Raw genomic sequence first — 25,062 nt, 5'->3', positions numbered from 1 at the left:
GCAGACTGCAGGGGGAGACACAAGCGGAGGGTTAGTGTTAGAGTTAGGGGGTAGTCTCCCACTGACAAACATTTGTGGGCAGTGCGCTTTGAGACTGCATGCGAGCTTAGGTTAACCTTAGGGTAACCCAACCGTTATGATAAACACTGAGAACTCTTAAGAGGTTGAATTATCTTAGAACCAAATCTCACATGCGCTGGCTAGCTAACAGCGAAACCTAATTAATTAACTAATTAGCAACGGAAGAGATGCCATAGTCCCAAAAGTGCAAACACAGCCAACCTGGCACTCCAGGACGGCTCAAGGAAACACTCAATAAATATTTCAAATACAATTTTGAACCCCCCCCCCCCCACCGGTATGATATATAGCCTACCCCAGGTATGATATATAGCCTACCCCAGGTATGATATATAGCCTACCTATGAAAAGGTCTGAGCAGCGCATCAGCAGCTCCCAAAGCAGCGTTCCTAAGGAGTAGACGTCTCCTTGTATGAGACACCAACCACTGCTCAGGTTCACACAGCCATCCAGGAGCTCAGGGGCCATATAGCACAACGTCCCCACCTGGCCCTGTAGATGGAGAGGAGAAAGGTTGAACTAAACTGAACAACGTGTGTATGATCTACTGCAACATCATTATCAACAATAACAACAACACGATCATCTCACTGCCTGGACACTGGCCTATGGAGAGAGTAGAAACAGAAGTTGCCTATCAAAAACATGTTGTTGTTGCTGTCGCTATTAAAATGAGAGACTGGGCGGTGTAGCAGTTGAGGGCCGCAGCCTCTGGCAAAAATACCAGCATTGTTTTGATAAACAAACGACGAAAACAGTTCCGTAAGGCTCCCAGGCTATACAGGAAACACCACCCACAAAACACCAGTGAAACAAACACAACTAAATATGGCCTCCAATTAGAGACAACGAAAACCAGCTGTCTCTAATTGGAGGTCATTGCCAAAAACCCAACATAGAAATAGAAAACTAGATATAAACATAGAAATAGATAACATAGAACCTAAACCCAAAAACACCGAAACACACAAAACAAACACCCCCCTGCCACGCCCTGACCAAACTACAATGACAAATAACCCCTTTTACTGGTCAGGACGTGACAAGGATGGATAGACTCTATCTCTGTCACTCTCGCTATATGTTCAATAAACTGAGAAAACATCCTATAGAAGTAGAAGGGAGCCGGGGTTGGGGGATGAGGGGCCCACCTGTGCGTTAACCATGTAGCGCTGCCAGCTGTGTGGACCGGCGCATGAGCGCAGGATGGTGGAAGAGCCAAAGTCACACAGGACACAGGTACCATCGTCCCTCACGAGCACATTGTTACTGCTGAGATCTCTATGGGCCACCGCTGGCTTGTGCACCCCTGAGAGAACACACACACACAGACATCAGTCACACACAGACACACACTGTACAGTCACTGACAAACGGCATAAAGGACTGGGGTCAGGTGTTATTCCTGACCACATGAGAGCAGGAGAAAGTCTTCCTGGTCAGGTCACATGGCCAGGAGAAACCGCAGTGGAGCTTGGCTTTGGAGCTTTTTTCCGGTATGTTGTCTAAACTGTGACGTCCAAAAATGATGCAGAAAAGCTAATGCATGCTTTTGTCACTTCTAGGTTAGACTATTGCAATGCTCTACTTTACGACTACCCGGATAAAGCACTACATAAACTTCAGTTAGTGCTAAATACATGCGGGGGGGTTAGGGTCAATCTGTTGGAATAGTCTATGTGCTGGGGGTTAGGGTCAGTCTGTTGGAATAGTCTATGTGCTGGGGGTTAGGGTCAGTATGTTGGAATAGTCTATGTGCTGGGGGTTAGGGTCAGTATGTTGGAATAGTCTATGTGCTGGGGGTTAGAGTCAGTCTGTTGGAATAGTCTATGTGCTGGGGGTTAGGGTCAATCTGTTGGAATAGTCTATGTGCTGGGGGTTAGGGTCAGTCTGTTGGAATAGTCTATGTGCTGGGGGTTAGGGTCAGTCTGTTGGAATAGTCTATGTGCTGGGGGTTAGGGTCAGTATGTTGGAATAGTCTATGTGCTGGGGGTTAGAGTCAGTCTGTTGGAATAGTCTATGTGCTGGGGGTTAGGGTCAGTATGTTGGAATAGTCTATGTGCTGGGGGTTAGAGTCAGTCTGTTGGAATAGTCTATGTGCTGGGGGTTAGGGTCAGTATGTTGGAATAATCTATGTGCCTGGGGGTTAGGGTCACTATGTTGGAATAGTCTATGTGCTGGGGGTTAGGGTCAGTCTGTTGGAAGGGTCTATGTGCCTGGGGGTTAGGGTCAGTATGTTGGAATAGTCTATGTGCTGGGGGTTAGGGTCAGTCTGTCCTATCTGGTATAATTCTCCTGTCTTATCTCATTTCCTGTGTAATCTTAGATATGCTCCCTCTAATTCTCCCACCTCTCTCCCTCAACCCGGAGGACCTAAGCCTTAGGACCATGCCTCAGGACTACCTGGCCTGGCGACTCCTGGCCGTCCCCGTCCCCAGTCCACCTGGTCGTGCTGCTGATCCAGTTTCTGCTGTTCTGCCTGCGGCTATGGAACCCTGACCTGTTCACAGGAAGTGTTACCTTGTCCAGGGCCTGCTGTTTCGACCTCCCTCTCTCTCCCTCTCTCCCGCACCTGCTGTCTAGACCTCTGAATGATCGGCTATGAAAAGCCAACTGACATTTACTCATAAGGTGCTGACCTGTTGCATCCTCTATAACCACAGTGATTATTATTTGACCCTGCTGGTCATCTATGAACGTTTGAACATCTTGAAGAACGATCTGGCCTTAATGGCCGTGTACTATACTGTTATAATCTCCACTGGGCACAGCCAGAAGAGGACTGGCCACCCCTCACAGCCTGGTTCCTCTCTAGGTTTCTTCATAGGTTCCTGCATTTCTAGGGAGTTTTTCCTAGCCACCGTGCTTCTACACCTGCATAGCTTGCTGTTTGGGGTTTTAGGCTGGGTTTCTGTACAAGCACTTTGAGACATCAGCTGATGTAAGAAGGGCTTTATAAATACGTTTTATTGATTGATGATGGTGATTATAATAATAATGATTATGATAATAATAATGATGATGATGGTCCATACATACCATGCCTGTAGAAGTCAGAATGGAGGTAAGCCAGTCCCTCAGACAGAGACTGGGCCAGCTTCAGTGTTGTCGTCCAGTCACTGCTGTTCTTGGACAGGAAGGAGCTGAGAGAGCCCTGGATAGAAAGACAAGTCAGAGTTTTTCCTTGTGTCACGTTCATGTGGTTATCTAGTTAAAATGACAGTATTTAAACAAACAATAAACATGAAGCCTGGCATGGGATCTTTGGACAGTAAGCAGAATGAGGATTGACGTCAAACCAAGCTAGAGAATCAGACAATTACTATGGTAACACTACGTATTAAAGCATGGGGCTATAAGGCTTTATAAGTTGTTATAATAAGCATGTATGAACCTTCATGTCTTATAAAAACTATTTGATGTCGTCTCTCTATGTAAACAGTGTTACTCACGCATGTGGCTAGCTCCAGGAGCAGGACGCAGTCTCCGCTATCTGACTTCCTGCCGGCTCCCAGGAAGTGAGCAATCCCAGAATGCACCAGATGTGGTAGTCCGTACACTTCCCTCTCCGCTGTGAACTCCTGTCTGCACCAGGTAGGGAACACCTTCACAGCCACCGTAGTCCCTTGGTAACTTCCCTGCCACACCGACGCAAAGTGACCACTACCTACAATCTGAAATATCAATAAATCAATGAATCAATCTGAAATGTGCTGAGAAGAGAAGAGGTTCACAGAATGCCTACAAAGTCCAGTGAAATATGTAAATACTTTCCTGCTGTAGTTCCATGCTGGTCAGGTCCATATCAGACTGCTTTGACATGTGACATGAGCACAGTGAGGTCAGAGATTCCTCTGGCAACGATAGACGCTGCTTGTCATCTAAGAGGCGGGTGGAGAGAATTCATGTTAAGCCATTTACTGTTAATGCATAGGGTGTGTCCTAATTTAGCATAAAGTCACATTTTCACTTAGTCTCCCATTGACATCAATGCATATACAAAGTAAACGTTTGATTCATCAGGAGGTTAGGATTCACCCTATGGTAAAATACAATATAAACAAAGAGACAATATGACATACTGATACAGTGTTACATTAGTGTTGGGGCGGGCAGCCAGTCAGTCAGCCAGTCAGCCAGACAGTCAGTTAGCCAGTCTGTCAGTCAGCCAGCCAGTCAGTTAGCCAGTCAGCCAGCCAGTCAGCCAGTCAGTCAGCCAGCCAGTCAGTCAGCCAGTCAGTCAGCCATTAAGTCAGCCAGCCAGTCAGTCAGCCATTAAGTCAGCCAGTCAGTTAGCCAGTCAGCGAGTCAGCCAGCCAGTCATCCAGCCAGTCAGTCAATCATCCATCCAATCAGCCAGTCATCCAGCCAGTGATCCAGCCAGTCATCCAGCCAGTCAGTTATCCAGCCAGTCATCCAGCCAGTCAGCCAGCCAGCCAGTCATACAGCCAGTCATCCAGCCAGTCTGCCAGCCAGTCTGGCAGTCATCCATCCAATCAGCCAGTCATCCTGCCAGTCAGTCATCCAGGCAGTCATCCAGCCAGTCAGCCAGCCAGTCATACAGCCAGTCATCCAGCCAGTCTGCCAGCCAGTCTGCCAGTCATCCAGCCAGTCAGTTAGCCAGTCAGCCAGTCAGTCAGCCAGTCAGTCAGTCAGCCAGCCAGCCAGTCAGTTAGCCAGTCAGCCAGTCAGTCAGCCAGTCAGTCAGCCAGCCAGTCAGTTAGCCAGTCAGCCAGTCAGTCAGCCAGTCAGTTAGCCAGTCAGCCAGTCAGCCAGCCAGTCAGCCCAGTCAGTCAGTCAGCCAGTCAGTCAGCCAGTCAGTTAGTCAGTCAGCCAGTCAGTCAGCCAGTCAGCCAGTCAGTCAGCCAGCCAGTCAGCCAGCCAGGAATGACTCAAAAGGAAAAGGAAGATAAGAAATCACGAGATTGAAAAAAGAAATGAAAGACTGAAATGCAACAACAGTGAAAAGTGTTCTGAGGAAAAACCAAGGTCAGCAAACAAAAGAGGACAGCGTGTAGGAGGGAGGGAGGGGAGAGAGGGAGGGAGGGAGGGAGAATCCAGCTAGTAGGTTAATGGAATGATTCATAACAGTCATGTGAATGTAATTTCGGCACCCAGAACCAAATCTCACATATCATTAACTCTTGATAATCCCCATCCACAAGGGCGTCTTATCAAACTCTACTGGCAGTCTACAATAAATATATATTTAATATACAAGGGATATATTTAAACTACTATGATGAAAATTACTAAAATGTTATAGAATACACTGAACAAAAAATATAAAGCAACAATTTCAAAGATTTTACTGAGTGACTGTACATAATAAGGAAATCAGTCAATTGAAATAAATTCATTAGGCCTTAATCTATGGATTTCACATGACTGGGAATGCAGATATGCATCTGTTGGTCACAGATACCTTTAAAAAAAAGGTAGGGTGCGTGGATCAAAAAACTAGTCAGTATCTGGTGTGACCACCATTTGCCTCATGCAGCGCTACACATCTCCTTCGCATAGAGCTGATCAGGCTGTTGTTTGTGGCCTGTGGAATGTTGTCCCGCTCCTCTTCAATGGCTGTGAGAAGTTGCTGGATATTGGCGGGAACTGGAACACGTCGATCCAAAGCTTGTTTGAGAAGCTCGATCCAGAGCTTCCCAAACATGCTTAATGGGTGACATGTCTGGTGAGTATGCAGGCCATGGAAGCTTCCAGGAATTGTGTACAGATCCTTGTGTTTCATGGGGCCGTGCATTATAATGCTGAAACATGAGGTGATGGCAGCAGATGAATGACACAACAATGGGCCTCAAGATCTCATCACGTTATCTCTGTGCGTTCAAATTTCCATCGATTAAATGCAATTGTGTTCATTGTCCGTAGCTTATACCTGCCCGTACCACAACCCCACCGCCACCATGGGAAACTCTAATCACAACGTTAACATCAGCAAACCACTCGCCCACAAGACGCCAAACACGCTGTCTGCCATCTGCCCGGTACAGTAGAAACCGGGATTCATCCGTGAAGAGCACACTTCTCCAGCGTGCCAGTGACCATCTAAGGTGAGCATTTGTCCACTGAAGTCGGTTTATGATGCCGAACTACAGTCAGGTTAAGACCCTGGTGAGGACGACGAGGATCTTGATGAGCTTCCCTGAGATGGTTTCTGACAGCTTGTACAGAAATTCTTCAGTTGTGCAAACCCACAGTTTCATCAGCTGTCCGTGAGGCTGGTCTCAGACCATCCCGCAGGTGAAGAAGCTGGATGTGGAGGTCCTGGGCTGGCGTGGTAATACGTGGTCTGCAGTTGTGAGGCCGGTTGGACATACTGCCAAAATCTCTAAAACAGTAGAGAATTGAACATTCAATTCTCTGGCAACAGCTCTGGTGGACATTCCTGCAGTCAGCATGCCAATGGCACGCTCCCTCAAAACTTGAGACATCTGTAGCATTGTGTTGTGTGACAAAACTGCACATTTTAGAGTATCCTTTTATTGTCCCCAGCAAAAGATGCACATGTGTAATGATCATGCTGTTTAATCAGCTTCTTGATATACCACACCGGTCAGGTGGAGATGGATTATCTTGGAAAAAGAGAAATTCTCACTAACAGGGATGTAAACAAATTTGGGCACAGAATTTGAGAGAAATCTTTTATTTCAAATCATGAAGCATGGGATCAACACTTGACACGCTGCGTTTATAATTTTGTTCAGTGTACGTAGAATAAGCTGAAATCAAAGGGGATAAGTTATATTGGAGAAGGTTACCAAATTAATATTTGTGTAAACATAAACTTACCGTAACCTCTGAAACGATGTCTGCATTTAACTGCCACAACTAGGGTACACAGTAACATCCCAAGGACAACCACAGTGGCCGTGACCATGTCTGCAGACACAGTACAGTAACAGAATAAAGCGCATGCTTTTAATGTGCAATAAGTATAATCTGCATTCGTAATGTCTACAGTACATGGCGCCATTGTGATAAATGCAGACAGTATATGGATGACACCTTGCTATGTCTTTATACAGCAGGGTAGATGTTTGTGTGACTGTGTGGGTGCAGGGTGTGAGGAACAGGGAGTGAGGGGACGGGGAGTGAGGAACAGGGAGTGAAGGGACGGGGACTTCACACGCTGGGCTTTGGCTCCAAGGTTAAACAACTGAACACAGAAAAGAGGAGTGGAGGGGAGTGATCTCACAAAGTTGAATGGGCAGACGAGAAGGAAATGAATATGACGCAATCACAAACACACATTAACATGAACACTATTAGGCGTTTATATTATAAAATCACGAGAAAACAAACAGTATCCATACCTGCAGAGTAAGATGAGTGTTTGAGTTGAGGTTGCTTCTCTTCTGCGCTCCAGGTGATGTTGCCATTACAGAGGTTTGAGCTGCACTCACATCTGATGTAGTCTACATGGGTGGTTGATGTAAAGCAGACAGGATCTAGGCAGCCACCGACTACCATTTTGCAACCTATAGAGAATGACAGATAAACAGAGGTGTTCACAAATGCCACATTTAGGCTATTTGGATTTATTTTGGACTGTTTATGAATGAGAGAGGTTATATTTCCCCTGCATCATTCCTCAGATGATCAAACAAAGAGGCAGAGAAAGGCTTTTGAAATTTCACCTTGTGCCTTTAATTTCAATCTGGTATCTGGGCTAAGTGTGTCTGGTGTATGAAGGGTCTGTGGACATCTATCACAAGGCCGTAGCCATGGAGTCAACAACATAAACATGGGAAAACTCATTTCCTGCCATTCCAAAATATTTGGGATTAACTTTTTATTTATTTTTTACAATAATATCTAATATTGTATTACATTGCTCAGTTTTTTCTTTTTGACCTTTTCTTGTTTCATTGTATGTAATAGCAGAGATTAGGGATTCATGAAGTACAACCATAACCGTAACCATATAAACAGAAATCTATGCATTGTTATATGAAGACAAGTCCAGATATTGTGGCCAAGGTTTAGCAAATTGTTGTTTTTATTCACAAGTAAACTTTGCGGGCAGCAGGGGTGTTTGCTCTGCTCTCCTCCTATCTTCTCCTCTCCAGCCCTCTCTCCTCCTCTCCCCTGCTCTCCAGTCATCTCTTCTCCTTTCCTCTCCTATCCTCTCATCTCTTCTCCAGTCCTCTCCTCTCCTCTCCTCTCCTCTCCTCTCCTCTCCTCTCCTCTCCTCTCCTCTCCTCTCCTCTCCTCTCCTCTCCTCTCCTCTCCTCTCCTCTCCTCTCCAGTCATCTCTTCTCCTTTCCTATCCTCTGCTCTCCTCTCCTATCCTCTCATCTCCTCTCCTCTGCTCTGCTCTCCTCTCATCTCCTCTCCAGACAATGACATGTGTTTTGACTTGCCATTCTTCAAGCAAAGGATCCAAAGGCATTTTTGTGCTTATCGTTGACACCGATAAAAGACTAGCATTTTCCTTCAAGGTCCAGTCTGTCCAGTTTCTCCTTAGTGCACGTGCCACATGCCCACATTATTCAGCCTTGTTTGACTCATGGCTGACCTAAGCCATGTCTTCAGCCTCCTCAGGGCACTAAAACTCCTCTCAGCCTCTACAGAGGAGGCAGGGACGATCAGCAGAAGCCTTACTAAAGCTTCCACCTGACTGATGAGACCTCTCACCTCTGGCACCATTTCCTGAATAATGCTAGCAACATCTGAGCTTGTTTGATATGTGTAATTAACCCCAAAATAAGGCCAGCTGCACCTGCAGTAGTCTTGAAATCAATTCAGGATACTGGTCTACCACCGTGCCCATGTCTCAGCGTAGCAGCACATCTTCAAGCTGCTGCAGTTTGTGGAATCCAGCTTGATCAAACCTCTGTATGAATTGAGTATTCACTGTGTCCAAGGCGTTGTAGAACTGGTCTCTGTACAAAGACTGGGCATCCGGATGGATATGGGCTGCAGCCTGACCGGTGTAACGCTTTGTAGGTTTGCGGATATGAAGCATCTGAATAGGTTGTAGGTCCAACTTCGTTGCCATAGCAGTTGCTTTTGCGAACAAGACATCAAAGTGCTCCACCGTTCGCTTGTCCTGCATGCTTGTTTTGACGTGGTCCACAGCCTCCAACATGCCTGAAACGGTCTGTTTCCAAAGCTGCAGGAAGGTGTTCAGGTCCTCCACATCCCCCATCAGGTCTTCAGCCACTACAAGGTCGAGCACAGTGTTCCCTTTTAGAAATGTTCCATCAAGACCATTAGCCTTAGTTGAAGTGTCAAATGAGCTGGATGATGCCATTTCTTCAAGGGCTGTCAGCATTGACTCATACTGGCTGAGAACTGAGTGGATGGCAGGGCTGTCAGCACCGACTCATACTGGCTGAGAACTGAGTGGATGGCAGGGCTGTCAGCATTGACTCATACTGGCTGAGAACTGAGTGGATGGCAGGGCTGTCAGCACTGACTCATACTGGCTGAGAACTGAGCGGATGGCAGGGCTGTCAGCACTGACTCATACTGGCTGAGAACTGAGTGGACGGCAGGGCTGTCAGCACTGACTCATACTGGCTGAGAACTGAGTGGATGGCAGGGCTGTCAGCACTGACTCATACTGGCTGAGAACTGAGTGGATGGCAGGGCTGTCAGCACTGACTCATACTGGCTGAGAACTGAGTGGATGGCAGGGCTGTCAGCACTGACTCATACTGGCTGAGAACTGAGTGGATGGCAGGGCTGTCAGCACTGACTCATACTGGCTGAGAACTGAGCGGACGGCAGGGCCCTGTCGTTCTCCACTAACATCAAGGCGGTGACCCGATCCTGTAGGTTCATGCTCTACAACATTCGCAGAGTACGACCCTGCCTCACACAGGAAGCGGCGCAGGTCCTAATCCAGGCACTTGTCATCTCCCGTCTGGATTACTGCAACTCGTTGTTGGCTGGGCTCCCTGCCTGTGCCATTAAACCCCTACAACTCATCCAGAACGCCGCAGCCCGTCTGGTGTTCAACCTTCCCAAGTTCTCGCACGTCACCCCGCTCCTCCGCTCTCTCCACTGGCTTCCAGTTGAAGCTCGCATCCGCTACAAGACCATGGTGCTTGCCTACGGAGCTGTGAGGGGAACGGCACCTCCGTACCTTCAGGCTCTGATCAGGCCCTACACCCAAACAAGGGCACTGCGTTCATCCACCTCTGGCCTGCTCGCCTCCCTACCTCTGAGGAAGCACAGTTCCCGCTCAGCCCAGTCAAAACTGTTCGCTGCTCTGGCACCCCAATGGTGGAACAAGCTCCCTCACGTCGCCAGGACAGCGGAGTCAATCACCACCTTCCGGAGTCACCTGAAACCCCACCTCTTTAAGGAATACCTAGGATAGGATAAAGTAATCCTTCTAACCCCCCCCCCCCCCTTAAAAGACTTAGATGCACTATTGTAAAGTGGTTGTTCCACTGGATATTATAAGGTGAATGCACCAATTTGTAAGTCGCTCTGGATAAGAGCGTCTGCTAAATGACTTAAATGTAAATGTAAGGGGATGGCAGGGCTGTCAGCACTGACTCATACTGGCTGAGAACTGAGTGGATGGCAGGGCTGTCAGCACTGACTCATACTGGCTGAGAACTGAGTGGATGGCAGGGCTGTCAGCACTGACTCATACTGGCTGAGAACTGAGTGGATGGCAGGGCTGTCAGCACTGACTCATACTGGCTGAGAACTGAGCGGACGGCAGGGCTGTCAGCACTGACTCATACTGGCTGAGAACTGAGCGGACGGCAGGGTTGTGAACAGTCCACCTGGTAGAACAGAGAGGTTTCAACGAGGTGAAACCATGCTTTGATTTTGTGATTTCCTGGAAAATCACCTTGAACTTGCCAGATTGATTAAAGAAGCCCCCCAATTCATGCACCAGACACATTGAATCTCTTACAAGTCCAGAGGCTAAGTTAACTAAGTTCACGCAGTGTGGACCACAGTGACAATACATAGCCAGCGGTTGTTCTTTCCTTAAAATGGCTTGCACTCCCCTGCAATCGTCCAGCCGTGTTTGTGGCACCGTCATAGGATTGTCCTGGAAGTTGGGACAGAGGAAGGCCTAGACGCATCATCACATCACATGACATCTTGGCTATATTTTGCCCTGTCGTTGATGACACTTCGTAGAGTCCCAGGAATTCTTCCTTTGGTTGTAGATCTGCAACTACAAAGAGTCAAACATATTGACTCCTGATCAACTCCTGATCAACTCCTGATATATCCTGGGTGTATTCAAACATATTGACTCCTGAACAACTCCTGATATATCCTGGGTGCCATCAAACATATTGACTCCTGAACAACTCCTGATCAACTCCTGATATATCCTGGGTGTATTCAAACATATTGACTCCTGAACAACTCCTGATATATCCTGGGTGCCATCAAACATATTGACTCCTGATCAACTCCTGATATATCCTGGGTGCATTCAAACATATTGACTCCTGAACAACTCCTGATCAACTCCTGATATATCCTGGGTGCCATCAAACATATTGACTCCTGAACAACTCCTGATATATCCTGGATGCATTCAAACATATTGACTCCTGAACAACTCCTGATCAACTCCTGATATATCCTGGATGCATTCAAACATATTGACTCCTGAACAACTCCTGATCAACTCCTGATATATCCCGGGTGCCATCAATGATAAGTGTGAACTGGACCACTGGCATTGATGTTATTTCCAACACAGTTTATTTGACGATTGTATTGCCCACCAGCTTCAAAATGTAGTTTTTCATTTGGGGACTGGTGAAATCAAAGTGACCTTTCAGCCAGGTGGTCAGCCCTGCATCACACTCTGCCATGTACTTTAAAAGCTGGCTGAAATTCCCACTCTCCTTATCAACGCCTCAAAAAAGCCTGACCTTGCCGCGCCGAGCACTTCACACCCCCAACAATCTTCATAAGATTTCTCCTCGCTTGTTGCTGCTGTCTCTCAAGCCCACGTGAAAGTTGCACATTAACAGGCTTTGGCTCCTGAATCCGAGTCATCACAGCTCATTGTATTATCTGAAATACACATGAGGAGCCATACTGAGAGGAATATCTCATCTTAAATTAACATTAGGATTAGACTGTTGTGATGTCATTATTCGGTCTTAACCATCAATATTTGCTCCTTTTCTCACTCACCTCCATGTCACCTCTTCTCTCTGTCCTGTCACCATCCTCATGCTCTCTCTCTCCCTGTCCTGTCACCATCCTCATGCTCTCTCTCTCCCTGTCCTGTCACCATCCTCATGCTCTCTCTCTCCCTGTCCTGTCACCATCCTCATGCTCTCTCTCTCCCTGTCCTGTCACCATCCTCATGCTCTCTCTCTCCCTGTCCTGTCACCATCCTCATGCTCTCTCTCTCTCTGCCCTGTCACCATCCTCATGCTCTCTCTCTCTCTGCCTGTCCTGTCACCATCCTCATGCTCTCTCTCTCTCTCTGTCCTGTCACCATCCTCATGCTCTCTCTCTCCCTGCCCTGTCACCATCCTCCTGCTCTCTCTCTCCCTGTCCTGTCAGCATCCTCATGCTCTCTCTCTCCCTGCCCTGTCACCATCCTCATGCTCTCTCTCTCTGCCCTGTCCTGTCACCATCCTCATGATCTCTCTCTCTCTCTGTCCTGTCACCATCCTCATGCTCTCTCTCTCCCTGTCCTGTCACCATCCTCATGCTCTCTCTCTGTCCTGTCATCATCCTCATGCTCTCTCTCTCTCTGCCCTGTCACCATCCTCATGGTCTCTCTCTCCCTGTCCTGTCAGCATCCTCATGCTCTCTCTCTCTGCCCTGTCACCATCCTCATGCTCTCTCTCTCTCCCTGTCCTGTCACCATCCTCATGCTCTCTCTCTCTCCCTGTCCTGTCACCCTCCTCATGCTCTCTCTCTCCCTGCCCTATCACCATCCTCATGCTCTCTCTCTCCCTGCCCTGTCACCATCCTCATGCTCTCTCTCTCTGTCCTGTCACCATCCTCATGCTCTCTCTCTGTCCTGTCATCATCCTCATGCTCTCTCTCTCCCTGCCCTGTCACCATCCTCATGCTCTCTCTCTCTGTCCTGTCACCATCCTCATGCTCTCTCTCTCTCTGCCCTGTCACCATCCTCATGCTCTCTCTCTCCCTGCCCTATCACCATCCTCATGCTCTCTCTCTCCCTGTCCTGTCACCATCCTCATGCTCTCTCACTGCCCTGTCACCATCCTCATGCTCTCTCTCTCTCTCTCTGTCCTGTCACCATCCTCATGCTCTCTCTCTCTCTCTCCCTGTCCTGTCACCATCCTCATGCTCTCTCTCTCCCTGTCCTGTCACCATCCTCATGCTCTCTCTCTCTCTCTGTCCTGTCACCATCCTCATGCTCTCTCTCTCTCTCTCCCTGTCCTGTCACCATCCTCATGCTCTCTCTCTCTCCCTGTCCTGTCACCATCCTCATGCTCTCTCTCTCTCCCTGTCCTGTCACCATCCTCATGCTCTCACTCTCCCTGTCCTGTCGGCATCCTCATGCTCTCTCTCTCTCTGTCCTGTCGGCATCCTCATGCTCTCTCTCTCTCTCTCTGCCCTGTCGGCATCCTCATGCTCTCTCTCTGCCCTGTCGGCATCCTCATGCTCTCTCTCTTTACTCTGAACGCACCAGAGTGAACATGAAAGAAATATTATCAGTAAACAAGTGGTGTTTCTTGCCATGATGCTCAGGAATGGATCACTAATCATTTCTGATCTGAATGGCAATGATTATTATGGAATCATTGACTAATCTCTGGTTCTACCGTGTACTTCTATCATCTGAAAAAAAACTGATGAATGTCACTGCCACCCTTCCTCTTCCTCATGATGACATCACTGTGAATGAAAGCTGACTGTAATAGAACTGATGAATGTCACTGCCACCCTTCCTCTTCCTCATGATGACATCACTGTGAATGAAAGCTGACTGTAATAAAACTGATGAATGTCACTGCCACCCTTCCTCTTCCTCATGATGACATCACTGTGAATGAAAGCTGACTGTAATAGAACTGATGAATGTCACTGCCACCCTTCCTCTTCCTCATGATGACATCACTGTGAATGAAAGCTGACTGTAATAAAACTGATGAATGTCACTGCCACCCTTCCTCTTCCTCATGATGACATCACTGTGAATGAAAGCTGACTGTAATAAAACTGATGAATGTCACTGCCACCCTTCCTCTTCCTCATGATGACATCACTGTGAATGAAAGCTGACTGTAATAAAACTGCTTGCACTTTAAATCGAACAAACACTAATAATGCTATTTCTCGTAAGCAAGTACAGCTATACAGTATACTATACAGTACAGCTATACAGTATACTATACAGTACACCTATACAATATACTATACAGTACAGCTATACAGTATACTATACAGTACAGCTATACAGTATACTATACAGTACAGCTATACAGTATACTATACAGTACACCTATACAGTATACTATACAGTACAGCTATACAGTATACTATACAGTACAGCTATACAGTATACTATACAGTACAGCTATACAGTATACTATACAGTACAGCTATACAGTATACTATACAGTACAGCTATACAGTATACTATACAGTACAGCTATACAGTATACTATAGGAATATGCAATAACTGAAAGCTACTACTGTCTACATAAATAACACATGCAGAGGAACATAAATGATTGACACTTTACTCAGACTTCACTTTCTGACCAATATAACGTAATAAAGACATTAACGTTAGTTGAATACGTCCGTGAGCACCATTATTGGTCGCTGGGTGGATGTGTGAATGATTCACTTCCCAGGTAACTTAGCTATGATAGCTAACGTTAGTGATGGTTGGTTGACTGATTAGCACTCGCAAATCGGCCCGTTTTAACCAAAAAATGTTTATTTCCACTCCATGCAATTACTGACACTTTTTTTAGCTAAATATTATTTATTTCCACAATTACAGTTCCAGCGCAAAATGACGTATTGACGTAGATGTTAAAACTATCACAATGGACAGTGATATAGCCTTCGTAACACTCATATTACATTCTAGTTTTCTACTTGTTAATAGATTTCAGAGTAATGAAATAGAGAGACAGTACAGTGTTAGATATTGATTGTACCTACCCACAGCAGTCGAGCAACGGCTTCTACTGGGGTACGGCAACACGCAGAACTGCAGTACATCATAATACTAGAACCAGTAGTGATAATAATGGCAATTTGTTAAGTTTAGTTATTATTACATTTGCTAATGATTATTTCGGACGGTGGTGTGTGGCCTGTTGTAGCATAGTACATGTTTTATTTATTTATATTTTTTATATCAATATATGGGGGGGGGGGCATTTTGAGCATATTTGAATATTGGGGAGGATGTGTACAGTCGTGGCCAAAAGTTTTGAGAATGACACAAATATTAATTTCCACAAAGTTTGCTGCTTCAGTGTCTTTAGATATTTTTGTCAGATGTTACTATGGAATACTGAAGTATAATTACAAACATTTCATAAGTGTCAAAGTCCTTTATTGACAATTACATGAAGTTGATGGAAAGAGTCAATATTTGCAGTGTTGACCCTTCTTTTTCAAAACCTCTGCAATCCGCCCTGGCATGCTGTCAATTAACTTCTGGGCCACATCCTGACTGATGGCAGCCCATTATTGCATAATCAATGCTTGGAGTTTGTCAGAATTTGTGGGTTTTTGTTTGTCCACCTGCCTCATGAGGATTGACCACAAATTCTCAATGGGATTAAGGTATGGAGAGTTTCCTGGCCATGGACCCAAAATATAGATGTTTTGTTCCCCGAGCCACTTAGTTATCACTTTTGCCTCATGGCAAGGTGCTCCATCATGCTGGAAAAGGCATTGTTCGTCACCAAACTGTTCCTGGATGGTTGGGAGAAATTGCTCTCGAAGGATGTATTGGTACCATTCTTTATTCATGGCTGTGTTCTTAGGCAAAATTGTGAGTGAGCCCACTCCCTTGGCTGAGAAGCAACCCCATACATGAATGGTCTCAGGATGCTTTACTGTTGGCATGACACAGGACTGATGGTAGCGCTCACCTTGTCTTCTCCAGACAAGCTTTTTTCCGGATGCCCCAAACAATCGGAAAAAGGATTCATCAGAGAAAATTACTTTACCCCAGTCCTCAGCAGTCCAATCCCTGTACCTTTTGCAGAATATCAATCTGTCCCTGATGTTTTTCCTGGAGAGAAGTGGCTTCTTTGCTGCCCTTCTTGACACCAGGCCATCCTCCAAAAGTCTTTGCCTCACTGTGTGTGCAGATGCACTCACACGTGCCTGCTGCCATTCCTGAGCAAGCTCTGTACTGGTGGTGCCCTGATCCCGCAGCTGAATCAACTTTATGAGACAGTCCTGGCGCTTGCTGGACTTTCTTGGGTGCCCTGAAGCCTTCTTCACAACAATTGAACCGCTCTCCTTGAAGTTCTTGATGATCCGATAAATGGTTGATTTAGGTGCAATCTTACTGGCAGCAATATCCTTGCCCTTTTTGTTCAAAGCAATGATGACGGCACGTGTTTCCTTGCAGGTAACCATGGTTGACAGAGGAAGAACAATGATTCCAAGCACCACCCTCATTTTGAAGCTTCCAGTCTGTTATTCAAACTCAATCAGCATGACAGAGTGATCTCCAGCCGTGTCCTCGTCAACACTCACACCTGTGTTAAAGAGAGAATCACTGACATGATGTCAGCTGGTCCTTTTGTGGCAGGGCTGAAATTCAGTGGAAATGTTTTTGGGGGATTCAGTTCATTTGCATGGCAAAGAGGGACTTTGCAATTAATTGCAATTCATCTGATCACTCTTCATAACATTCTGGAGTATATGCAAATTGCCATCATACAAACTGAGGCAGCAGACTTTGTAAAAATTAATATTTGTGTCATTCTCAAAACGTTTGACCACGACTGTATATATTATAATTACGGCACTGCTATATCACCTTGTAGTGATATAATTATTTATTTCAGAAATTCTGACATTGATAAAGATTTAGTATATTTCATTCAGCTGCTAATAATACTAGGTACATTTCATATTCACAAATGCAAATGGTCTAATTCAAAACCTAACTTTTTTTCACTTTATAAATGAATTGAAACAATATGGCAATACTTTAACTAAAATGAAAAACAAAAAGGCAATTCAAACTTGTTGTATTATTAATGAATATGATTTGTTTGTTTAGGATTCCTGGCAATGTAAATAGTTTGTATGTATGCTTGTTTGCATGTGACTATTCCTCTTTTGCTTGTTGATATTTGTTAATATTTTTTTTTTAATGTTTTATTAAAAAAAATCAAATAAATATCACCTTGTAGTTCTGCCACAGGCTGGCCCTCGATAATACGGAAGAAGCCGACACAGCAGTTAGTGTGGGCACAGTACTGGATTGTCCCGTTAACGAGACCCTCCTCCATTTTCTTGGAGTTACGGGAACTGGTCAGGAACACACAACTCCTTCCCTGCTCCACCGCTGGAGCCGGGACAGACACTGACAGACATCCTACACGAGAAAGGAAAGATACACTGAGTGTACAAAACATTAGGAACATCAGCTCGTTCCATGACACAGACTGACCAGGTGAATCCAGGTGAAAGTTATGATCCCTTATTGATGTCACTTGTTAAATCCACTTCAGTCACTGTGGATGAAGGGGAGGAGACGGGTTAAAGAAGGATTTTTAAGCCTTGAGACATGTATTGTGTATGTGTGCCATTCAGAGGGTGAATGAGCAAGACAAGTGCCTTTGAACGGGGTATGGTAGTAGGTGCCAGGTGCACCGGTTTGTGCCAAGAACTGCAACGCTGCTGGGTTTTTCCCTCTCAACAGTTTCCTGTGTGTATCAAGAATGGTTCAACACCCAAAGGACATCTAGTTGACTTTTATTTATTTATTTTATGTATTTCACCTTTATTTCACCTTTATTTAACCAGGCAGGCCAGTTGAGAACAAGTTCTCATTTACAACTGCGACCTGGCCAAGATAAAGCAAATCAGTGCGACAAAAACAACAACACAGAGTTACACATAAACAAACGTAGAGTCAATAACACAAAAGAATATACAAATCTATGCAGTGTGTGCGCAAATGTAGAAGAGTAGGGAGGTAGGCAATAAATAGGCCCTAGAGGTAAAAAATAATTACAATTTAGCATTAATACTGGAGTGATAGATGTGCAGATGATGATAAATAATAATATGGGGATGAGGTAGTCGGGTGGGCTATTTACAGATGGGCTGTGTACAGGTACAGTGATCGGTAAACTGCTTAGAGAGCTGATGCTTAAAGTTAGAGAGGGCGATATAAGACTCCAGCTTCAGACATGTTTTGCAATTCATTCCAGTCATTGGCAGCAGAGAACTGGAAGGAAAGGCGGCCAAATTAAGTGTTAGCTTTGGGGATGACTAGCGCAATATACCTGCTGGAGCAGGTGCTCCGGGTGGGTGTTGCTATGGTGACCAGTGAGCTGAGATAAGGCGGGGCTTTACCTAGCAAAGGCATATACATGACCAGGAGCCAGTGGGTTTGGCGACGGATATGTTGTGAGGGCCAGCCAACGAGAGCATACAGGTCGCAGTGGTGGGTAGTATATGACTTGACACAACTGTGGGAAGCATTGGAGTCAACATGGGCCAGCATCCCTGTAGAATGCTTTCGACACCTTTTAGAGTCCATTCCCTGATGAATTGAGGCTGTTCTGAAGGCAAAAGGGGATGCTACTCAATATTAGGAATGTGTTCCTAATGTTTTGTACACTCAGTGTGTAATAATTTAACTAAGATAGAAACACTACAATATTATTTCACTTGACTAGAATAGAAGAGAACGAAACGAAACAGAATAGAATGATTAAATTACGTTAAATCAGGGAAAAACTTGCTGAAATTCAGGACTAGGTGTAACAGTTTTGCTTCCGTCCCGCTCCTCGTCCCTACCTGGGCTCGAACCAGGGACCCTCTGCACACATCAACAGCTGCCTCCCACGAAGCATCGTTACACATCGCTCCATAAAAACCACCGCCCTTGCAGAGCAAGGGAAACAACTACTTCAAGTCTCAGAGCGAGTGACGTCACCGATTGAAACCCTATTAACGCGCACCCCGCTAACTAGCAAGCCATTTCACACCGGTTACATAGTCCTAGGTATACAATTATATAAAACGGAGAAACTTCCTCAGAATTTTCCCATAAGAATTGCTTTCAAAACACTCTCATCCGTTTTCATTTCTGCAAAGGTATGTAGGCTAAACTTTAAGGTCTTTGGTGATACACAAAGTACACAACGGAAACAATATTCTTGGTGCCTCAAAACCATACACACTTCAAGGCCTTCAGATAGAAAACATTCAAACAGTGAGTGGCAAGTGATAGTCACATCGACAATTCTGCAATGATATTGAATCATGTATAAAATGTAAAGTATCCCAAATTCCATGCCAACATCAAATTATTAGCACAGTCATTAAATTTGATAAAAACATAACTCACCAAAGATGACTAAATACTGCCACATTTGTTGTGTCTCTCTGTGAGCTGGCTGTAGGCTAGGACTGATGTCTGTGAGCTGACTGCTGGCTAGGTCTGATGTCTGTGAGCTGGATGGGAATGGAAGCTGAGTTTCCCACGCAGTCCAGCCCCCCTTCACTATCACACACCTGTGACCTGCACACACAGACACGCACACGCACACACTGGCTGATAAGGAGGACACAAGCACTAAATTGTTCAATAACAAATGCATAGCAGCAACTTGTCTACAATTAATAGCCTATAGCCAGGAGTTTTTCTTCTCAAAGTAACTTTAGGTTATTCAAAAAGGTATTAAAATAACAAGTATGTGCGATATACTGTGTTACATTTCATTGTATCTAATTACACACAATCTTAAATAGTTTGACACAAATGTATTTCATTTGTTAGTGTAAGTACCTTTATTAATGTGACATGTTTCCTTCTCCTCCTGTATGGCCCCCTCATAGACATCCTCTGCCCCCCTTACCTCATCTCTGTCAACTGTACCACAGACAGAAGGGGTAACCCAGATACGTCACAGGGGCTATAAAAGTCGAAGCATCCATTTAGAACGTTTTCTCAACCCCAAATATGGTGGAGAGAGGAAGTCCACTGGACGTCCACTGGACTTCCTCTCACCACCATATTTGGGGGTGAGAAAACGTTCTAAACGGATGTGGGAGAGGATGGAACTCGCTGAAACTTGGCCGACATTCTGCTAATTTTCTCATCGATGAAACATCTGATCTCAATACATTTTTCTGTTCCAAAAACTACAATCTGTTACGAACACAGTGCACTACATTTCACAGATTTGACTCTTTGACAAAGTAAAAAAAATATATAAAAAAAATAAAGGTGCGCTGTTTAGGAGTACAAGGTCTAATTGAGGTTGTGCACACGCGCACTTCACAGAGGAGGCGTTCCCTAACGGAAATATGCAAATACATGTTACAACGTGCCAATAGGATCTCGCTAGCTCGTGCTTGGCTTTTCCCACTTCCTTGCTTGTTCTGCCCACTATGCTTATTTTTCTCCCACTGTAAACGACACAGATTAACTATCTTGGGTTAGTTATAAATATATTTTTGACTGTACTGTTGAAAAGAAGTAGGTTAGAGTAAAATTGTCCCATTTCAAATCATCATCAATATGATATATTAAAGGAACGATATTTAGTTTATGGTCCCTGAGATAAACTAAATACGGTCTCGGAGCTCGTTTTTCTTTTCTCCCGAGTTCCCTGTCGGTCGGTACGCTCGGCCGTCGGAGATATCCGAGTTCCCAGTTGTTCGGTACGCTTGGCCGTCGGAGATATCCGAGTTCCCAGTTGTCCGTAACGCTCGGCCGTCGGAGATATCCGAGTTCCCAGTTGTTCGGGACGCTCGGCCGTCGGAGATATCCGAGTTCCCAGTTGTCCGTAACGCTCGGCCGTCGGAGATATCCGAGTTCCCAGTTGTACGGGACGCTCGGCCGTCGGAGATATCCGAGTTCCCAGTTGTCCGTAACGCTCGGCCGTCGGAGATATCCGAGTTCCCAGTTGGCCGGAACGCTCGGCCGTCGGAGATATCCGAGTTCCCAGTGATTTTAACATGTGGAATGAATATTGGGTCATGTTCATTAAAGCAAGCAAAGGAAAACATTTTGCAGCGGAAAACAAACACGAACGTATTTTTTTTATTGGACGCTAGGTAGTTGCTCTCTGTTTCAGTTCGTTTTGTTCCGTTAGGTGCCTAATAAACACGAGCCTGACTGGATAAATTTGAATAATTGGATAGGCTACCTTGCTAGGCTGATCAATAGGCTACACAGCTAAGATTCCCAGTGCCGCCGCAATCGACAAAATGGACAATGTAACTTTGTTTCGTCTTTTTTTGCTCTAAATTGATTCTAGTTACACTGTTACAAATAACTGAACTAGTCGTTCTTTTGAATTGTTTTCTTTTCCTCTTCTTCTAGACTGGTGTTTTGGGAATATCTTTGCTCTCTAATAAACTCGCTGAGATTTTCACAGAGGATTCGGAATATGACAGAACGTTCTATGGGTTTTCTGACAGTGAAAGTGATCTATGTGATAAGGTTTGATATCAGTGTAATTTTGTACATTTATTTGCACCTATTTACAAATTATCCAGTCAATGAGTTTATGCTATTTAATCGGGTCTTGTAAAATCCTGATTTACCCACAGCAAGTTACTTTAATAATAGGCCTAATTTCAAAATGTACTGTTTAGAGAGAATCAGATTTGTATGGACCTCGTTCTCATTCAGTGGTTCAATATGTAGACCTATATGGTTGTCAAAAACGTGATAATATTCAGGTAGATCTGGTTATCAACTGTTATTTCTTACTTCATCTATCTACCCGTCTTGCCACCAGAGTTCAGACAGTGGCAATCCAGTGGATCTCAAAGGCAGCCCCATAAAACAGCCTGTACCCTATCGCTTCACATTACGGGTGGTACTGCGCCCCCGTAAACTAGCCACAACAATTCCTCACTCCAGTGAAGAAGAAGAAGAGGAGAGGAAGATTAAGGCCGAGAAGAAAGAAACAGTCAGATTTGAAGTTGAAGAGAAGCCTGTTAAACAACAGTCTGATTCAGATGATCTAGCTCAGTCTGGTGGCTCTTTTCTGGCCAAGAGGGCCCAGAACATCACGGCTAACAAAGCTATGGTAAACGTGCCTTTTGGTCAAATGAACACACACTCCTGAGAAATGACAATCAAACAATGTCACGTTTATCAGTACAACTAATGCTGTGTAATCCTTGTTTTAACTCTGTCTCCTGCAGTTGGCTCAGTTGATAGCAGACCTGCATAAGATGCCAGGAGCTGCCCTGCTGAAGAGTCACAAAGAAGGCAATCTTAAAAAGGAGAAAGGCTCTGTGCGTTGATTGCATGTTTCTTATTCACCATGGATGGGCACGTTCAGTGTATTCAAGTCCCTAGAGAGTATGCATTGGATGCAGTGTAGTGAGGGAGATTGGGTGGGGTAGCTGCTGTTCAACTTTCAACACCTTTTCTATTGGCCAGCACAGTTTTCTTCAACTTTTCTATTGGCTAATGCAGCTTCATTGCCCCTTGATCTCTCTTCCTATTTCCCCTGCAGCGAGCGCCCCGCTCCAAGGGAGCAGTAGGGATGTCCAGGACGAACCCGACGAGATCCTCCCGGAGACAGACCCGCTCCATGGGGGGAGCTGAGAGCTTGGAGGCACACCAGGAGGAGAGGGAGCTGGAGCTCAGTCTGGAGGAGGAACTATTGGAGGTTAACAAATACCCTTTTTGACACGATCATACCGACCCCAAACTGTGCTGCACCTATGGTGGATGCCGTAACTAAGCTAGCTCAGTATTTCGTGGTTTAAGTTCAGCTTTGTGTGGCCCCAGTAGATTCAGATAGCTTGTGATGTATAGAGATTTATTCTGGTAATAGATTTATCAACGAGCGGTCCGTCTTCTGTACCAGGTACGCGGTGATCCGAGGCGGAGGAGCGCTCCGCGTCCCAAACAGGCTAATCCTCACAACATAAGACCTGTGGAGGAGATCACTGAGGACGTGCTACTGCTGGTAGCAGACCACACAACAGAGAAGGTGTACAACAGAGCCACAGTAAGTTAGGTCTCACCGAAGGGGTATTGTCTTGTGCACGATACAATACAATTTTGTTGACCAATTTGCATCAAAAATGTATTTTTGCGATCTCTTGTTGATTTGACGTCTGTCTGATTCTCAGGGCTCAACGTGTCACCAGTGTCGCCAAAAGACTACCGACACCAAAACGTGTTGCCGTAGTGAGGAGTGTCGTGGTATAGTGGGACAGTTCTGTGGCCCGTGTCTGAGGAACCGATATGGAGAGGATGTCAGGAAAGCCCTGCTCGACCCGGTAGGAACCCCATCACTTGTCTTTTTACCCTTTTCATGTCAACCAAAATCTTACTGTTCTGATCATGTATTTTCTCACAGTTGCATAACCAGGCTAGCACAGTTAAGCTTGATGTGGCCTGGCTTGGTTCAGATGGTGTGTGTGTGAAAAAAAGCACTAATGATTCATCAATATTTTTAAAGTCTTTAGTCTCCCTGCTCCTAGAAAGTAGTTCCCTTATCAGCAGGTAGTAGCTTACAGCACACTACGTTCATGGCCACATTTAACTATCCACATGGTAGCATGTGAATTAATTAACAGGACCTTTAGAGCCTAGCTGCAGGTGCATATGAGTCATTCAGACACTCTAGGAGGTTATGAAAGTTTGAATTTGTATTTGTTTTGTTGTCCCCTGCTGCAGGACTGGCGGTGTCCACCGTGTCGAGGTATATGTAACTGCAGTTTCTGCCGTGCCAGAGACGGACGCTGCCCAACCGGAATCCTGTTTCCTCTGGCTCAGTACCACGGCTTCTCTGATGTCCACTCTTACCTCAGCAGGTCAGCTCTACCCCGAACACTTACTCCCTCTGGCTCAGGATCCTAAGCCACTGCATGAGGCGTCACTACAGACCCGGGTTTGATCCCGGGCTGTATCACAACCGGCCATGATCGGAAGTCCCATAGGGCGGCGCAAAATTGGTCCAGCGTCATCCGGGTCAGGCTGTCATTTTAAATAAGAATTATTATTTATTTTTTTTAAACCACAGCTTCTGTTGTCCACTCTTGGAATGAGGTTTTTAAATGTCTTCTAACCCCATCTCTATGCTAGTATAGTGAGTAACCCGGTGTGGTCTAGTCATTTATAAACAGTTTGTTAGTAGGAAAGGTGGCTAGCTAGCTGTGCTGTAGTAGTAGTAGTAGTGGATGGACATGGTCTTTATGCTATTAGTGCAATTAAATTATAGCTAATGCAGAGTGTTGGGAAAACAACCCTTTGCACATGACAACCATGCTTGGTGATAACTCAATCATATTGGTTTTAAAAAGAAAATAACACCTTCGGGCAGGTTAGCACCGGAATGATGCATGACAGGATAAGAGGTTGAATTTCAGGGGCTATATGTATCAAACAAACTGATCCTAGATCAGCACTCCTACTCAGAGGCTAGATGCATATGGCCCCTGAAATTCAACCTCTTATCCTCTACTTTAGGGCACAGCCACTTGTAGTTTTGAATAGCAAGGGTTCCCTCCCTCGTATTGCAATTATGAATATTTATACTTGAAAATAACTTTTTTTCCCCCCTAGTCTTCGCAGTAAACTGAAAAATGGGGAGGAGTGAGGATCTATGAATGGGAGCCTCTTCAATGTCCTTATCTGACTACCAGGGGGGAGCAGTTGCAAATCACTGGTCTTGGAAGACAGCAGTTTGACTGGCACCTATCCAGATGAGGTTTATGTTCTATAGTGTCCAACATTGTTGCTGTTTTTGATTTTAATCAGATTTTTTTTAAATAAATTACTTTTGACGGTGTCTGAGTTTAGTCAATAAAACCAGATTTATTTTAAGGTC

At 45.3% G+C, this 25,062-nt stretch overlaps 2 protein-coding genes across 3 annotated transcripts in view; one reads left to right on the top strand and one right to left on the bottom strand.

Moving 5' to 3' along the window:
• The window catches only part of LOC106566173 (anti-Muellerian hormone type-2 receptor), a 28,653-nt gene extending 8,175 nt beyond the window's left edge, over positions 1–20,478 (bottom strand). Inside the window, exons 1-10 of the mRNA XM_082959499.1 lie at positions 20,043–20,478; positions 19,602–19,775; positions 17,424–17,615; positions 7,413–7,577; positions 6,889–6,978; positions 3,855–3,962; positions 3,534–3,754; positions 3,121–3,235; positions 1,233–1,390; positions 423–573 (exon numbers count right to left, since the gene is read on the bottom strand). Coding sequence (XP_082815625.1) covers positions 423–573; positions 1,233–1,390; positions 3,121–3,235; positions 3,534–3,754; positions 3,855–3,962; positions 6,889–6,978; positions 7,413–7,577; positions 17,424–17,615; positions 19,602–19,626 — 1,225 coding nt within the window. The 5' untranslated portion in view covers positions 19,627–19,775; positions 20,043–20,478. The remainder of the gene's footprint in view (positions 1–422; positions 574–1,232; positions 1,391–3,120; positions 3,236–3,533; positions 3,755–3,854; positions 3,963–6,888; positions 6,979–7,412; positions 7,578–17,423; positions 17,616–19,601; positions 19,776–20,042) is intronic.
• A 781-nt stretch (positions 20,479–21,259) lies between these two features.
• LOC106566175 (cell division cycle-associated protein 7) lies at positions 21,260–25,038 on the top strand. Of its 2 annotated transcripts, XM_014134048.3 has the most exons (9): positions 21,263–21,478; positions 21,585–21,704; positions 22,006–22,299; positions 22,418–22,510; positions 22,735–22,890; positions 23,092–23,235; positions 23,360–23,509; positions 23,910–24,046; positions 24,798–25,038. In XM_014134048.3, exons 1-9 carry the CDS (start codon positions 21,470–21,472, stop codon positions 24,829–24,831), a joined length of 1,137 nt encoding a protein of 378 aa, XP_013989523.1. In that variant the 5' UTR covers positions 21,263–21,469; the 3' UTR covers positions 24,832–25,038. The 2 variants fall into 2 exon arrangements, with proteins under 2 accessions (XP_013989522.1, XP_013989523.1); XM_014134047.3 differs by lacking the exon at positions 24,798–25,038 and having other exon boundaries at positions 21,260–21,478; positions 23,910–24,135.
• The last annotated feature ends 24 nt before the right edge of the window (positions 25,039–25,062 follow it).

The sequence above is a fragment of the Salmo salar genome, chromosome 12, assembly GCF_965601325.2.
Source record: "Salmo salar chromosome 12, fSalSal1, whole genome shotgun sequence".
NCBI classification, from domain to species: Eukaryota; Metazoa; Chordata; class Actinopteri; order Salmoniformes; family Salmonidae; genus Salmo; species Salmo salar.
The sequence above is the reverse complement of the archived record's forward strand: the minus strand, read 5'-3'. Positions and strand labels throughout refer to the sequence as shown.

Bases quoted from the DNA above. Each gene is read 5' to 3' on its own strand.
- LOC106566175 (XM_014134047.3), top strand. The intron at 22,511-22,734 runs GTGCGTTGATTG...TTTCCCCTGCAG, and splicing joins TTAAAAAGGAGAAAGGCTCT to CGAGCGCCCCGCTCCAAGGG. The intron at 23,510-23,909 runs GTAGGAACCCCA...CCCCTGCTGCAG, and splicing joins GGAAAGCCCTGCTCGACCCG to GACTGGCGGTGTCCACCGTG.